General features: G+C 52.7%; 1 protein-coding gene across 2 annotated transcripts in view; it reads left to right on the top strand.

The window, feature by feature from the left end:
* Window positions 1-15,110, top strand: part of GPSM1 (G protein signaling modulator 1) — a 62,180-nt gene that overhangs the window by 35,307 nt on the left and 11,763 nt on the right. Inside the window, exons 10-11 of one of the 2 annotated variants that reach the window (XM_072936776.1) lie at window positions 3,546-3,616; window positions 5,577-5,750. In XM_072936776.1, the coding sequence (XP_072792877.1) occupies window positions 3,546-3,616; window positions 5,577-5,750 (245 nt within the window). Of the gene's footprint in view, window positions 1-3,545; window positions 3,617-5,570; window positions 5,751-15,110 lie in introns of both variants that reach the window. The other variant, XM_030286871.4, reaches the window with a different exon arrangement.

Here is a 15,110-nt window from a genome sequence, read left to right as displayed (position 1 = left end):
CCCCCCAGAGGGATCCAGCCTGCTCCAGCTGCAGATGCAGACCTGGTGCTGTGTCTGTGTGGGGGAACTGCTCCAGGAGGAAGCTGGGGGGTCATCAAAGCACATGTCATCCTGATGAGAGCTCCTGCCAGGGCTCCCCGAGCTGCTGCTACACACGTTCAGCTCAATCTTGTCAACTGCAAACCCTTGGGGATGGAGCCTGTCCATGCAGGAACAAAGCTCTGTCTGCCCAGCTTGCCTTAGTGCTCCTTTCCATGAGATGATCCCATCACCATCCTTGATGAGCCTTCCTTGTGCTCTCCGTGGCTGCAGATTAAAGACAAGGATGTGAAAACCGTTAAACCTGCCTCAGCAACCAAACTGCAAAAGCAAAAAGTCGAAAAAAAAAATTAAAAAATCTCCTCGGTTTGTGGTGCTGTTGACATCATAGATGGGGAGGAGGAAGAGATTTTGAAAAAAAATATTTAAAAAAGGAACAGCACCCCTGAAAAGAGCAACATCCCGGGAGCTGCAGGCAAACAGGGCATGAATGCAGCCAGTCAGGAGCGCTGCTCAGCTGATGTTCACAAGAAGGTTTCAACTTGCTCTCTTTGAGACCTCAGTAAACCTCCAAGACAGAGGGAGCATTTAGAAAGGCCCCTGAGGTTTTCCATGTCTCTGCAGCAGGCTTGGTCAACATGCCAATAAATGCTGGGTGGAAAAAAAACCTTCCAGAGAAGCAGACCTGGGTTTGCAGCTGCTCAATCCTTCACATCCCCGGCTGCTGCTGTGGCTCAGCCCTGGGGAGAAGGAGGCAGAGCTCAGCTTTGGCTGAGCATTAAGTGCTGCTGCAGGTATTTCTGGGGAAAATAAGTTGGGAGAGGCTGAAGATGACATCTGGAGCCATCTGAGGGAATGGAGGCAGAAGGATAGCGGGACTCCTGCCATGGGACACTTGTGAGTATGGAAAGCTCTGCTCTCCTGGAAGGTGCATGAGGACGGGTGGGATGAGAAGGGGAGAAGCTCCCACACGTCTGGTGGGAGCTGCTGCTGGTGTGGATCCAGTTTCCTGTAGCCCTGGGTGATAGGGACCCTCTAAATGCTGCTTGTTTTTAGTGCTGGTGAGTGGGGACAGTGCCCCCAGCACTGGCTGGGATTTCTGGAAGAAACAGCTGAATTGGATGAAGATTTTTGTAATTCTGAACTTCTTCCTCTCTCATCTCAAGTGTGAGCAAACCCCAGACAGTCATGGACAGCCACCAGCATCAGAGCAAGAGAAAAAGATGAGTTGTTCTGCTGGAGTAGACTCAGCTGCTTGTTTCTATTACATTAACAGCAGGCAGGTTTTCTCTGCTTGGAGATTAATGGCTGCTGGCCAGCCCTTCAGTGCTCTGGGAACATACAAAAGCACCTGAGGATGGAGGTGTGTAATTAATGGCTCTTTAGACAGCTGGAAATGATGTGTGTTTATCTAACTGGGCACACTTTGCTGCTTTCTTGCTTTCCTGGAAGTGGCCTTTAAACAGAGCCGTGACGCACACTCACTTCCAGGGGCTGGGCTCGCCTCTGAAACCCAAATGTGCCTCTGGGTGGGTGTTTGGAGGTGACTTTTACTCCAGATCCACCTTGCTGTTGTAGGTTATTCTGAGGGAAGCTGTAGCAGTGTGCAGAGGGTGTAACTGGGAGCCCCTGGGAACAACCCAGCACTGCTCTTCCCTCCTGCCTGAGCGACATGGCAGCACCCAAAAGTCCTTCACCCATCTCACAGCCCTCTCCTCCACCCTGAGGGTGGTGGGAATGGGTGGTGCAAAGAGAGTTTTCTTCAGGGATGGGGTTGTTGGGCATCAGAAGGGGCTGCCCAGGGAGTCACCACCCCTGGAGGTGTTCAGGGAGTGACTGGATGTGGCACTGAGTGCTCAGATTTGGTTGACAGGGTGGGAAGTGGTTGGGTTTGGGTCTTTGAGGCCTTTTCCAACACCAGTGTTCTGAGCTGCTGGCAGGTGGGCCCTGGCTTTGTGTGGAAGGGGATGGGTTTGGTGGGAATGCTGGCTGCTCCTCCTGACGTGTGTTCGGTGTCTGTTCTCCACCTCCAGCCCTGATGTCAGTCCCCCTGCACTCAAAGCCTGGTAATGAATCACCTTAAAACAAAGGTGCTGGTGTGCTTTTTGGAGGAGAGAGGCAGGAATGTGCAGCAGTGTTTTGCTGGTTGGAATCTTTATGGCTGCAAGCAGAAAATCCCTTCAGGGTGGTGAGGGGCACAGCCATCAGCTGCAGGTCACTCATGGCCGAGCTGTGATGTGTGTGTGTGACCCTTGCTGAGCTCCCAGCTGATCTGAGCTCGTATCTTGTGGAGCTGAGCCTTCCAAAGCAGTGCTGTCCTTGGAGCTGGTGCAGTTTGGATCCAGCTGTGGTGGCATCTGGAGCTCTGGGTGTGCTGGTGGAGGAATCCCTGGAGCCTTCTTCCATTTAATCCCCATGCTCTGCTTTCAGCCAGCCTTCATCTGTGAATTTGGTGCCTTTTCTCCGTTAGGTTTGCCCAGTGAGCAGCTCTGTGGCCCCCTGAGCTCGGAGGGGCCCTGGTGCTGGGCTGGGGGAGCTGAGGAGTGGTGGGGTTTGGGGAGGTGGCTGCTGCAGGAACCACCCAAAGCTCCGTGGTTTCCGTTCTCAGGGCTCAGCACAGGGATCATCCCTCCCCCAGGATTTCCCCTCGAGCTTGGAAGGTGTCACAGGACCCTGAGTGCAGTTTTGGGCTGTGCCCTGTGAGGTATCATGTGGGGATCAGCTCAGCTGAGCCATCAGGGAAGGGCAGAAGCTTTCCCAGGTATGCTGAAAGCATCCCAGGGCCATTTGGTACATCCTGGCTGTTTGTCAGCAAGACAAGAGCAGCTGGAAGGAGGTGGAAGGAAGAAAAAGGGTAAAGAGGGTTTACAAACCAGGAGTCAGAGCTGAACTGTGTTTCACCCACTCTGTTGTTGGAATCAAACATCAAAATCTTATGAAATATGAAATAAATATCATAACTCCTGCCAAGTTTTGATTCCTCTTTCAGGTTCAAGGCAAGATTTTGTTCCCCTTAAGGCTGAGGCTATGATAGTTAGAAAATATTTGCTCCTTCACTTAGTTTTCCAGCCTGTGTGACTATAGAGAAAAGCTCAAAGTTGAGTCTCAGAAACATTCTTTCATCTAAAAACATGATGATAAAGCAGAAAATCCACAGATGTATTAAATTGTCTATTTGTTATGATTTTTCTCAATGCCAGTCCCATGACTTTTGTGGTTTAGGGTGAGGTTTGTAACTCCTCAATTCCAGAGACCTTGTCTGAGATCGGGGTCGTGGTGTGACCTGGCTGGAGCTTGGTAGCCAAAGCCTCACACTGCTTTAAAAAGACACAAAACAATAAGGAAAAAAACCCCAAATTTGAATCTCAAGGCCAGCACAGCTGCATCATCCCACCCCTTTGACTTTTAGTTACCCAGAGCAGAGGATCTGCTGTGGTTTGGGTTCTCCCTGTGTGACATTTGTGCTGTTGGTGACACCCCCCTGATGTGAGAGTGTTGTTTTGCAGGAGCCAGGCCAAAGAGACTCCAGAGGAACAGCATGGACAGCTTAGACCTCCTCAAGTTCCCTTCTGAAAAGGTAAGCAAAGATGTCTGGCCCCAGAGATTGTCAGTGGGAATCTGTGCACAGATTCCAATTGGTTTGTTGTTGCCTGGCTTCGTTTGCAGGGAAATATGCAATTAGCAGATATCATTGGAGTCAATGGGATTAACCAAAGAGGGTTTCTAGAGAGCTTGGGGGAGAGGAACAGCTGGTCTGACTAAAAAGGCACTTAACACTCAAAGCTGAAAAGTCACTTCTGGGCTTTTTTTGATAAAAAGCAGCCCTTTATTGGAAGGATCCTGGTGAGCAGCTTAGCCCCTGAGTGGCTGCCAGTGCCTGTCACCCCAGTGGAGTGACACAGGGGATGGAGCACTGCAGGAGGGTTTGTTCCAGGGTTTGTTCCAGGGGCTCCAGGGGTTGCTTTGCTCCTGGCAGTGTCAGATCCAAGCAGATCAGTGTTTCCTCTGTGTCCCCAGGGCTGCTCCTGCAGCAGCTGGAGGCACTGAGCCCTCCCAGCCTCAGGGATCAATTCAGCCTCTCAGAAAATCCTGCTGAGGGCTCAGCCCTGCCCCTTCCCAGAGGAGGTGGCCAGGCCTGCAGCCATGCTGCCTTTTTGGATTGTTTTTGGCACAAATCATCCCGTTCACCCAGTGCTTTCCAGGCACAGCATTTACAGAACTGTCACAGAGAGAAAAAGCTCACCCAAGCTGCAGGTGGGTGTAGGCAGTGGGAAACAACCTCAGGCTCGAGAAACCATTTAGGTACCTAAAAATCCCAGTAAATACTGGGAAGACCAGGCAAAAACTCATCCCTGAATTAACTCTTTGGAAAATCAATTCCAAATGTCCTGATGTATTTTTATCAATTCTCCCAGTGCCCCTTGGCTATTTTGGCTTTTCCTGCTCTCACCAATGTGACTCCATCTCTGGGCTGTCGATGGCAGGGACAGCAGTGCCCAAGGTCAGGGGACATTGCTCAGTGTCCCCAGCAGGGCAGCACAGCCCTGAGGGCTGCCCAGGGGCTGTGGCTGGCTGTTCCTGCTGATGCTTTCCTGCTCTTTGCTGTCAGAGCTGAGCACCACCCCATAGCTCAGGCAGGGTCCTGGATTTCAGGGGTTCTGTGGGGAGGATGGAGCAAGCAGGAGCTGTGGGGCAGCTAGCTCTGAGCACTCCTGTTCCCCTGCAGTGTCCTTGGGAGGCTGTGAGCTCACCTCTCCTTCAGAGTGTTCTGGGTGCAATTCCTCTGCTCTGTCCCACTGGGTTACAGCCCTGGGAGAGGCTCCTGTGCTTTGTGCTGTGGTGGGAGTGGGAAGGGGTGAGGAGTACACCCACGGAGTGAGCCCTGAGCTCTCCACATCCTCTTGGTGTTGTCTCTGCCAGGGATGCCTTCAAAGCCAGCACAGCCCCCCTGGGCCCACATTTCCAGGATTCCCTGTCCCGTGCCTCTCACAGAGCTGTGTTGGGGCACAGGAACACCCACCCTGGTTCTGGAGCTCCAGCACACTGCAGGAATGCTGCTCCCTGCTCCCTCCAGTGTGTCCCTTACTCCTGCATTTCATCTCCTCTGGTTTTATCTCCCAACCTCTTGTTTATTCCTTGTTTATACCAGGCTAAAATCTCTTTCTCCCAGGCTGGGTTTCACCCTGAAGGTGCTGTAATTGAGTCATCTCTCCTGTTGTCACACACTGAGCACTGTGAGGGCTCCAACCAAGGCACTTTCTACTTCTGATTTATATTCCTGTGCCTGCTTTTTAAGATGTGGACACTGGCCTGGCTGTGCTGGTGCCATCAGCATGGCAATGAACCTTCCTTGTTCTCAATGTTCCTGTTTGGGATGTGTGTCACCTCAGTTTCCCCACACCTGGGCTGTATTTCAGTGTCTGTGGGAGCACTGAGCACGTTAAGTGTGTTCCTGTGGGTAGGAGCCAACAGAGCTCCAGGAAAACCCGAGCCAGGCAATTGCTGCAGTGACTGTTTCTTGCTTTCCCAAGGAGCAGAATGGGGACAGCCACCACGTGGGAGAGCTGAAGATCTCAGGGAAGGAGTTCTTGTCCTTACCTGCAAGAAGCAGGAGACCCCGGGAGCACCAGCCCAGCTCGGAGAGGAGCCCCCAGGGACCGAGTGCCTCCCCTCAGGGCGCTGGGGAGGTCCCAGTGCAGGTGCCACAGTCGGTAGGAAGATGATTTTAATCTCCAGTGCTCATCTGGGAGTTCCTTGTGTTTGTTCTTACCTCATTTCCAGCCCGGCGTGGGGGTGGCAGTGGGGACTTCTGGCTGGAAAAGAGATTCTGTAGCTGTGCTCTGTTTGTTAGCTGTGGGCAAATCCTTTTGGTTTTTTCAGCCTCAGCACCGCTGTCCTTTCAGCAGAGCAGTGGTGCACCAGTCTCTGTCACAAACTGTGTCTCAGTGGTGACATTTATAACCTTCTCTTGAGGGACAGGAGTCTAGGGCTGAGTTTAGGAGTGTCAGGATGTGATGCCTTGAATTCCAGAAAAGCACAGCAGTTTGGGTGCTTCGTGGAGCTTGAATTGATCAGCTCCTGGAGTTCCTCAGGAGTGGGATTGGTGCCTTCAAAAAGCAGAGCCCTTCCCAGGCCTTTGCCAAATGTGGGACTGTAGATGTGCTACCTCGTGTTCTGGTCACACTGATGGTCAATGTGCAGAGTGGTCTCTTAGAATTCATCAGAGATGGTAGAAATCATCATCCAGGAGCTTTTCTTTGGAAGCAGCACAGATGGAGCTCATTTCCTCGAGGGCTGGCCCTGATGCTGGTGATTTCCAGGTTACTGGTGCTGTGTGGGGAGCTCTGATTGTCTGTGCTCAGCTCCCTGGAGGATGGTGAGGATCCATGTCCTGGAAGCTCCCCAGCTGCCTTTTTGCAGTTTTTAACCTGTCAGTTCTGCTGGTTTTGGGCCGTTCCTTCCGCTGCTGTTGATGTTTGTTGTGACACACAGCAAACACAAATACTGGGGAGCTTTCCTGCAGCTGTGCTGGGTTTGTTCCCAGCCCTGGAAGCAGGGCTCACACCCACAGTGATTCTGGCACGTTTCTGGGTCGTGGGAGGGGGCTTGGAGGTGTTTGAACTCGGTGATCTCAGTGAGAAAGCCCCAGATCCTCCTCTTGTTGCCAGGAGAGACGAAGTGTAACGGGAAGGATCAATGATCTCATGGGTGCTGGAAGTGTTTAGGTTTTTGCTTTACACTGGGTCTCTCCACACCATCACAGATCTGTGATCATGCAGAGATTCCAGATGGAATAACGCCAAGCCAGAAAAGATAGGCCTATTTTTCTTAGGCATTTAAGAAGAAACAAAATAAAATATTTTCATGCTGGCTAAGAAAGAGTCAGGGCTGCAGAGCTTGGGATGGAGCCTGGCTGTGGAGTGGGGATGCTTGAAGGTAATTCTGGCTCTGAGTCCTTTGTTCCTCAGCTGTGGATCATGGGGAGAACATATCCTGCTGTACCTGTGTGCAGGAGTGTGTGGACACATCCTTTTTTTACCACAGACATTCCTGATTTTCAGTTCTCCGGCCACTGGAGACCAAATTTTTACACCAACTGGGGTTTTAAATTTTTTTTAGGCTTCTCTGAGCTCATTCTTCGTTCCCAACAGTGTTTGTGGGCATGGTCTGCTGGGAAGAACATTTCCTCCAGCTCACCGGTGCAAACATGATCAGTGAGAAGGAAAACAAAGCTCATCTGAGCCAGAGAGGAGACAGCAGCATGGGGGCACACAAGGCAATACAAAGAGAGGAAAAATCCACTTCTGCCAGAAATAGCCTTGTATTTTTAACTCAGACATTCAGCCAGAGACCAAACAAAAGCCACGCTCCGTCAGGAGCTGGGAAGAGCATTCCTGAGGAGTGGAGCTGGCTCCTTGGGCTGTGTCGGGAAAAGGCCCCGTGGGGCTTTGCCAGCACTGGTGACCCCTTGGCAGCACAGGTGGGGTTTGGGGAGAGGCCAGGGGGCTCTGGGTGGCTCTGGGGGACACGGTGGGGTCACTCCAGGGCAGCTTTGCTGTGTTGGTGCTCCCAGCATGGCCAGGCTGACTCTGCAGCACGGGCCAGAGCTCAGGAGGTTCCAAGTCAGCTCGTCCTGTGGGTTCTGCCATGAGCAGAACAACCCTCTGTGTTCTGCTGTCATGGGGAGTTGAAAAGCTGCAGCTCCATCCATGGGAGCCTTTGCAGTCAAACCCCACCCCAGTGGGAGAGAAGCTTTTCCTGGTCAGGCTCTTCAGACAACAACTCCCCCAGATTCCTCATTTTGCAAGGAAAAAAGCAAAAATTCTCTTTAATCCATTGGTAAACTGTGAGTCCTTATTTAGAGGTGATCTCTGAAGGTTGATCTGAGGTGCTTTTCTGGGGTCCACAATCCCTGCTGTCCGTGGCAGAGGAGAACCCAGACTGTGAGAAGGGAAAAACTCATCCCAGTATTGTAAATGCAGGTGAACTCGGTGGGAAGAAATGCTGATGTCTGACTCTAGTTTAGAAGGTTGAATGATTTCTTTATTATAACTATACTTTATTACTTTATTATATTATTACTCTATTATACTATACTATAATACATTAATATACTATTTAAAGGAGATACTAAAACTACAAACCTGCTTTTTCTAACTACCATATCTAACTCACAGCTCCTGACCCTCTCTGAGAGTGCAGACAGGGGTGGGTTGGATTGGCCATCAGGCTCAAACAATCCTCACCAGAATCCAATCAAACAATCACCCCAAGTAAACAGTTTTCGAAACACACTCCACATGGGAAAAACAAAGAGCAAAAATAAAAATTATTTTCTCTTTCTTCTCTCTGTGCTCCTCTATTAAAAAATCCAGAGAGAAAGAGAAATGAAGCTACTCCCTGCCAGGTCCAGCAGTGCCCTGTGGGTGAGCCCTGCCCTGCACCAGGGGCAGAGGAGGCTGGGGAGGTGCTGGGGGCGAGGTGCCTGACTCAGAGCTGCTGCATCCCCCCTCCATCCCCTGCCTGCTGTTTGCCTCCCTCTTCCCCACCGTGTGATGGGGTAATGCTGCTCGCCTGCCTCCCCCGGGGAGGTTCCAGAGGCGTGATGATGGCTGTAAAGTCGTTGGAGCTTGGGATGGCAGGAGCCCTGATGGTTGTTATTAGCATTGGTGATGATGCTGCTAATTACCGAGCTGCTGGGAAACTCCCCTTGGGAGGAGGCGGAGGGGAGGCAGGAAAAGCCAAGTGAGCAGGGGATGGAGAGGAGCCTGTCCCTCCTGGCAGCTCTGTGGGGCCCTGAGAGGAGGGCTCAGCCTGCAGGAGAAGCCGTGGGGATGCTGGCATGGATGGGAGAAGCCATGGCCCAGCTGCTGTGGAAGGTAGGAGAGCGTGGCAGGTCCCCCTGCCTCTCACACCTTCCTGCCACTGCTCTGCAAGAGGCTGCTGGTGAGCGTGGTGAGGGTCCTGACCCTGCTGGGGCAGAGAGGGACTTCCTTGCCCTTCCCAGGGCCCCCTGAAGTGGGGGGATCTCCCAGCGTGGTCACCTGCAGGAGAAGGACCAGCCCTGCCAGGCTGTGGGGACGAGCAGGGCCAGGGTCCTGTTCACCTGGGAGCTCAGGTGTGCAGCTGCCACGGGGATGCTCAGGGTGCCCTGAGGAGGATTTGCTCTGGGAGAAGCTGATGTGGCTGAGGTGCTTTTGGGCTGCTCTGTTGCAGCAGAGCCCTGAGCAAAAGTGGCTGCATTAAAGCTCTGTCCCTGTGCCTGCAGCTGTGGGCAGCCAGATCCAAGTCCCTCCAAATCCCTCCCTGGGACTCGTGCAGTGCACACCTTTCTGAGCTTCCTCTCTTTTAAAGGGAACATCAAAGCAGGAGTTTTGTACTACATGAAACTTGCAGACATCAAAGGCTTGCTCATAAATGTAACCCCTCTCTCCACTGTGCTGAAGGTCAGAATGCTCCAGCTTGGGTTTGACTTGGTAGCAGATGTGTTTTAGGGGGTTATTAGAAGGTTACTGGAAGGATGGGATTTTTCTAACACTTTAGAAATATCAGATTGTGTCCCTCACCCTCCCCCGTGCAGAAAGGAGAGGGCCCGTGGAAGAAAGGGGCTGTGTATTCTGGAAAAGACTTTGGGGACCTGCCCCAGATCTGGGCCTGTGTTTAAGGCCAGAGGTCTTTGAGGTCAGTGGGACTGAGCATGAGCCAGAGTTCAGGGGCTAAAACACTTTATTGTGTCCAGGTAACAGCTGGAGCAAAACCCAGAGCGAGGTAAGGATCAAACCCACCCCTCCCTGGAAATGGTCCTGATCCTGGGGGCTCTCCCCTTCCCAGGGAGGGATTCCTCCCTCTCCAGACCTGTCCCCACCCTGTCCTCAGCCAAGCCCATTTATAGTCAAGGGAAAGAGGAGCTCTGTTTGATTGCAGTGACGACTTGCAGGGATGGCTTGCTGATGTATTTAGACACTGAACGATTTTCAAGCACTCTGCATGGCCAAACATTCCCTGGGACAAATGTTTTTATAAGGCCTTTTTTTATGATGACAGTGAGAAGCAGCCATAAAAGAAAGGAATTTTTTGTAGGTCACACATCCCCGCCCCAGAGGCAGATTGCCAGAGTTGTTTTGATGGTTTTCTGTCTCAGGATTTCTTGGGGCAGTGTTGGGTTGCAGGATGCTCGTGGTTGACCCTCTGAGGGTCAGCCCTGGGGGCAGTGGCAGGGAGCAGATCTGGAGGATCCTGAATCAAGGCTTGTCCAGGCAGCTCTTGGCTGTCCCCATCCCTCCCCTCTGACTTCACTGGGAACTGCAGAATGGGCTGGATGGGTGCTGGGGTGCAGGGATGTGTCAGCCCTGTGGGCTTCTGGCCCCACAGCATCATTTCCCTTGTTGCCTGGTGTTGTTTGAGGGGAGATTGGCACTTCCCCAATTCCCTCTGGAGCTGGGATTTGGGGTTTACAGCAGGCAGCCTTCACTGCTCTGTGGTGCCTGTGCACCTTCCCTGTTTTAACATCAGCTTGGCCCCTGCTTCATCTTCCTGGTGGGTGAATCCCACAACACAGGGGCAGTGCAAATCACACCCTCCCTCATCCCACAGCCTCCACGTTTGCTCAGCTGCAGGGGTGTAATTACACCATTAGTGCTGGTCAGGCTTTCTGCTGTAAACGTGCTCGGAGAGCCAGGAAGGGAGAAGCCAGAGCCAGGGAGAGAGGAGAGGCAGCTGCTGCTAAATTTAAGACTGTTCCTATGACACCTGGAGGCTGCTGTGGTGGTGTCAGTCCTCTTGGAAGTGAGCAGGTAAACACGGAGCCGTGCCTGGTTCTTGGAGTGCTTTATCTCCCTGTTCAGCTCGGGGCAGGGAGGCTGTGCTGGTTCCTGGCTGGAGGCAGGAAAACCTGGAGAGCTCCAGCCTGGCAGGTATGGGGAGGCTCTTCCAGGGATTTGGGCTGTTGGGAGAAGCAGTCAGGGATCTCCCCAGAGTCATCTCAAATTGTCTGCCCTGTCCTTCTCTCTGGGTCTCTTTGTTAAGCTGTGGGGTCCTTCTCAGCTCCTGTTCTCTGGCTCAGGTGGGCTCCTTGCACAGGCAGCACAAGCCAGGGGAGGGGTAAGAACTGCTCTCCCAAACCTGGAGGTGCAGCAGAGCCTGAGCCAAGGCTCTCAGGAGTTCTGCAGAGCCCTGACAGTAATTCTGTTTAACTTTGGTCATGGGAGGCAGGGAAATAAATGTGGGGATAGAAAACCTCTGCAAAAAGTGGCTGCACGGAGAAGGTGGGGGGAGGCAGCAGCGTTTTCTGGCTTGTGCTGCCTCTGCTGCATTCGTTGCCTCAGAGGCAAATTATCAGTTTCTTCCTTGAATATGAACAGCTGCCAGGTAATGAATTCCCCCTCTCTGTTTTATAATGGCATTAAAATTGGGATTTGCCTTAGTTTTCTCTGTAATTATCCAATGAGCCTGTGTGAGTGAGAGGGGAGGCAGGGCAGAGCTGCCTCTGCTGCAGGCGAGTGTCGTGCCTGGGGGATTGAATTTGGGAATGACCCTTCCTGAGGGGCAGATCTGAGGGATTGAATTTGGGAATGACCCTTCCTGAGGGGCAGATCCGAGGGATTGAACTTGGAAATGACCCTTCCTGAGAAGGCAGGAACTTCCACGTGCCCCCTGGCACAGGGCTGCTGTTGGCAGGGCAGTGTCTGTTTGTGCTGCAGGGATCAGTGTCCCTGATCTCCCTTTGGGATATTTCTGTTGCTTGCACACCCTCTTTGTGCTTTCCCTCCTCCCAGGCTGAGGTCAGGCTGTGGATCAAAGCTGAGCCCTGTGGAAGGAGATGGGAGACAGGGTTTGTACAAGTCTGTGCCTGTGCAGCAGCCAGAGAGAGCCCAGGGGCTGTGCCACGTGCAGGAGGCTGTCCAAGCCCTGGCATCTGCAGGGGTGACACCAAGGACACCCAGGGTCTGGCTGTTTCTCTGGTTGAGGATCAGGGACTTCATATTCCATTCTTAACTTGTGGAGACCAACGAGAAAAAGCCTCTTAGCAGAGGAATCTGCTCTAGGAAGGAGGTAAAAGCTGAGCTGGCTGTCCAAGGCCACCCAGCAGACTCGTGGTGGAGGTCTGAAGGTCGAGGAGCCAGGCTGGAGGTGACAAACCAGGCTCCCCAAATCCATCCTTCTCCCGTTGACTCACTGTAACTGAGTTTGCAGTTATTGGCACTTTGAAACCATAATTGAGGTCTGCTTTCCTCCTTGCACAACCTTTTCTCCCGGCAAACTGTCAGCCATCAAGTGGGATGAGACAGTAAAAGAGATGTTACACTCACCATTTCCTAGAAACTGTCACTTTAAAGAGAACAGCACAGAAAAAAAAAGGATGAATTGAAGCCAAACCCAGAGCGATAAGCCTCCAAATGTTTGATTTCTCTCAAAACCTGGAACTTTTCATTCCTTTCTTGGGTCTCTGCTGTGCCTGGGGCACTTTGTACCTTCACAGTTCTGGCCTCTGGCGTTTAGTAAACTTCACATGGCAGAAGAGCTTAAAAAATATCATAGCCCAGGTTCCCTTTGGATGTAAAACAGCCTAACTGGGCTTAAATCCCTGGAGCTGGGGTGACACCAGATGACAAGGGGGCCTCTGGTGACTCGGGGCTGTGTTTGCTTTTCTTGCACAACCATCCCTGAGCTCCCAGCTGTGGCTGTGGGGTCTGGCATGGATGGATCCAGCAGGTCCCTGTGCTGGGAAGGGATCATGGTCTGGCTGTGCCTGCTGGGGCTACCTAAAGAACCTTTTCTGTACCAATAACTTGCATTTCTCTTTCTGTAAATTATACTGAAAACCAGGAAATGCTGCTGCTATGATGTTTTCAGGGTTTTACTGAAGGCCAGAGCTGTATTACCAGACCAGCTCTGTCTGAACCTTATCTTTGATTGGGGCTGTTTTCAGCTGCTGAGCAGAGCTGGAGGCTCCCCCAGAGGACACAAACACAGCAGAGCCTTGGGGCAGATTTGGGTTTTGTCTGTTTTTGCCCCATTTTGGGGAGGCCAGATCACCCCCACTGGAGCATCCTGCCCAGAGGCCACCCTGCTGCCTTCCCTGGCACCAGGCACCTCCATCCCTGGAGTCTGTGGGCAGGGAGAGGAGGGTTCTGTGACCTCCTCGGGGAACAGGCTGTTCCTTAAGTCACTGTCCCATCAATGCAGTCCTCCCCTCTGGATTTAGGGTGGCCTTGGGGCGAGCAGAGGCTTTGGGGTCTCTCTGAGCTGTCCTTGCTCTGTGCTTAGGGTGCAGGAAACTGAGGCTGCCTGGGAGCTGACTGAGGGTCCTCCGTGGCTGCAGGAGAAGGATGGGAACCCACGAATCCAGGAGGGTTTAAGGGCTGTTTCCTGGAGCTCTGCTGATCAAACCTGCCGTGGCAGCAGGAAGGTTCCCCTGTCCCCAGCTGGGTGTGAAGGGAGCTGAGGGGGGCAGAGTGAGAGGTGCAGGCAGCAGTTCCCAGCTGGGCAGAAGCTGTCCCTGGACAGTTGGACAGAAGCTGTCCGTGGTTTGGGCACTGGCTGCAGGCTGGGCACAGCCCGTGTCAGGTTAACGTGGCCTCTGCTCACATCTCACCTTCAGCATCCACATTTCCCATTAGCTGTGCTATTTTTAAGCCTCCCTAGGCTGTTAACACCAATTAATCTAAAAGAGCCCAAATAATGGTTTTTCAGAGCCTCTGGCTCCTTCCCCTTCCCTGTGTGACCCCAGAAGCCCCGGCAGGGCTGAGCCCAGCGAGGTGCTCTGAGTGCAGGGATGGCTGGAGAGGCTCTCCTGGGGAGATGTGCAATTACAGCAGGGCCCCAAACCATCCCATGGATCCAACTTTTCCATCCTGGATCGTGCTGTTTGTGCCACAGGGGAAGTTCCAGCTCCCTGCAGTGCTCATTGCAGAGCAGAGCAGTCGGTGCAGCCCTGGCTGGGAGCAGCAGAGCCAGGCACTGCTGGGTGCAGGAGGTGCCTCTCCCCTGGGACCCACAGGAAAGTCCCAGGAGGATGTTTTTCCTGTGTCTAAAGCCACTTGAATCCCAGTGTTCTCTGGGCTCTGTCACATGGAGCAAACCCCAAAGAGGGTGTAGTTTCATCCTGCCCTTTGCAGGTACCAGAGCAGGAGATGCTTTTGGCTGATAGAAGCTGCTCCTTTCTTTGCATGTGATTTTTGTCTTGCCTGTTTCAACTCTCCTTAGCAGGTCAGACAGAGCATGGCTGCAGTGGCAAACCCACAGGAACCAGCCCCAGGAGCCCTCCCTGCCCCAGCAGGGCCAGGATTTCGTGTTCTGTGGGGTGCCTTGCACAACAAGGCCTTGATCTCGAACGCGGCCTTCAGGCATTTCTGGGCTGTGAGTAAATAATAATTAAGATCAGGGCGTGTGCTGAGCAGGGGGTGTTGATGTGCAGGCTGATGTGGATGGGTGTGCACAGCTCCACATCCAACTTCCCCCATCCCACCACCCCTGAGGAAGGTGCTGCATCTGCTCAGCTCCTTCTTAAAACCTCGCTGTGCTCTGAGCAAGTAGGTGTCTAAATAAAAGTCTGATTCAAGGAAGCAGCACAATTTGGGCAATCCAGAGACGAGCAGGCTTTTTTTGCAAAGCGTTTTCAAAGCAAACTGTCAGGAGGTTCCAGTGTGAGGTGCAGGGAGTGCAAGGGATGGGGAGAGCAGGGCACCTCTGCAGCTGGAGCATTGGATTGTCTCCATCGCCTGCCCTGCTCCGTGGGGCTTGGAGTGGGGAGGTGGACAGAGAAAGTGCTCTAGATATTAACCTTGTGCTAATTAACCAGGAATATGGGTTATACCCTTTCAAGCAATGGAGTTATTTCAGTTTAGCAAATTAGTGCTGCTCAGCTGAGACTCCACGGCTGAGCATGGTCCTGGTTCCACCCCTGTCCAAGTGCAGAGTCAATCACTGCAGTGGGTTGTAGCCAAAACCCTGAGTTTTACTGCTTTGGGTGTGTGCTGGTGTGCACAGCCAGGTACCACAGCCCTGGTGAGAGCTACACACCCCAAAAATTTACTGCTTGCTGTCATCCACCTCCAGCCTGAGTTGTTCCA

This window comes from Taeniopygia guttata, chromosome 17, assembly GCF_048771995.1.
Source record: "Taeniopygia guttata chromosome 17, bTaeGut7.mat, whole genome shotgun sequence".
Classification (NCBI taxonomy): domain Eukaryota; kingdom Metazoa; phylum Chordata; class Aves; order Passeriformes; family Estrildidae; genus Taeniopygia; species Taeniopygia guttata.
The sequence above is the reverse complement of the archived record's forward strand: the minus strand, read 5'-3'. Positions and strand labels throughout refer to the sequence as shown.